The sequence below is a fragment of the Echiichthys vipera genome (genome assembly GCF_963691815.1).
Source record: "Echiichthys vipera genome assembly, chromosome: 10".
NCBI classification, from domain to species: Eukaryota; Metazoa; Chordata; class Actinopteri; order Perciformes; family Trachinidae; genus Echiichthys; species Echiichthys vipera.
In genome coordinates this window covers 22,531,004-22,532,579 of record NC_139835.1, presented here as the reverse complement: position 1 = coordinate 22,532,579, position 1,576 = coordinate 22,531,004, and the positions used below count along the sequence as shown (strand labels likewise).

The window sequence follows — 1,576 nt, the reverse complement described above, 5'->3', positions numbered from 1 at the left end:
CCTGGCGTAACCCTCAACTAAGACTGTGAAGTGATGGACAAAAAAATGATAGCACAATAACCAATATCTCAGCATCTTATTCGTTATATAATTCCACTGGTGGCTAGTCAAAGAAGCCGAGATAAATTTGCTATTTACCCTTCATTTACAATATCATAAACATTCTGTACAAAATGCAGGTAGTTCTCTGGACCGGGGTTATTTAGAAAAGAGGTAAATATTTGGTTATGTGTTCTTTTGCAGTTTTCAATTATTCTGTGAGTTCTAAATGTGTGTTAGAGGGACCGTCCCGTTCACTCCAGCCGTGGCGCTCTGGTAATGCTGCGGCAAGGCATGGAGTCTACTTTGCATTGACGGGTCCCCCGGCTCTCCGGTCGGTAAATACATGCTTATCATCTCTCTCAAGTCTCCGGGGCAAGGACCCCGTGAGTGTGTGCTGCTGACGGGAGGGCTTACACTCGGCTCCGACTTCACCAGCGACCCTAACGTCCCCATGGCAGCTGAAGAGGAGACGCCGGAGCCCTGGTGCTGTGTGTAGGTGATCCCGCCGTAGCCGGATGGAGAAGCGTTCATGTAGCTCTGAGAGTTCGAGATGGGGCTGTACTGCAGGGCTGACATGTCGTAGCGGTGCATGGGCTGGGGATTGTGTGAGTGGTGGTGGTGTGAGTGGTGGTGGTGGTGCGCTCCGCTCCCCGGGTGCTGGCTGTAGGCTAGCTGAGCCTCCTGCATCATCGCTGCAGCCGCCGCGGCTGCAGCCACCTGCCCCGAGTACGCACCGTTCGCCCAGCCGTTCATGTGCGCGTAGCCGGAGCTGGCGGAGCCTCCGTGACCCCCGGGGCTCTCTAACCTCTGCCCGACCCCGGATGAACTCATTCCGACCCCTAAACCAACTCCACCGCCCCCACTGGGCCCAGAAAGCAGTCCACCGGCAAGGGAATATTTGTCCTTTTTCAGCAGCGTCTTGGTCTTCCGTCTTGGCCGGTACTTGTAATCCGGATGCTCCTTCATGTGCATGGCTCGCAACCGTTTCGCCTCGTCGATGAAAGGGCGCTTCTCAGCCTCGGACATCACCTTCCACTCAGCGCCCAGCCGTTTGCTGATCTCAGAGTTGTGCATTTTGGGGTTCTCCTGTGCCATCTTTCTCCGCTGCCCACGGGACCACACCATGAACGCGTTCATCGGTCTCTTCACCCGTTCCTGATTCGCTTTGGACCCACCGTTCGGTCCCGCTTGCCCCGTGGTCGTGTTCGTTTGGGGACCAGGGGAATGAAGGTCAGTTTCCATCATCATGCTATACATTCACCTGGTTTTAAACTTCGCCACCAACAGAGAAAAAGTCTATTTCAAAGATAGGCGCGCACAAGATCGAGTGCGCACAGGATCGGTGGGTTACAAAATTAATATTCTAGCCCAAATGATTCAAACACGAGTTCAAAATTAATCCGAAAAGTGATATAAAATGTTCTCCAACCAGTATTTCGCCTTATCTTCGTCTGGGTTGGTTCACATCCACTGTGATAGTATGCGCATTTGAGCCACTTTCCCTGTCGGAGTTGAGAAGTTGGTTAAAGCGGCG

The 1,576-nt window shown here is 52.9% G+C and overlaps 1 protein-coding gene across 1 annotated transcript; it reads right to left on the bottom strand.

The window, feature by feature from the left end:
- Positions 1 to 264: 264 nt before the first annotated feature.
- sox1a (SRY-box transcription factor 1a) lies at positions 265 to 1,299 on the bottom strand (the record flags this gene model as incomplete). Its single annotated transcript, XM_083921294.1, has 1 exon — positions 265 to 1,299. The coding sequence occupies one exon, from the start codon at positions 1,297 to 1,299 to the stop codon at positions 265 to 267; it is 1,035 nt and encodes a 344-aa protein (XP_083777420.1).
- Between the last annotated feature and the right edge of the window lie 277 nt (positions 1,300 to 1,576).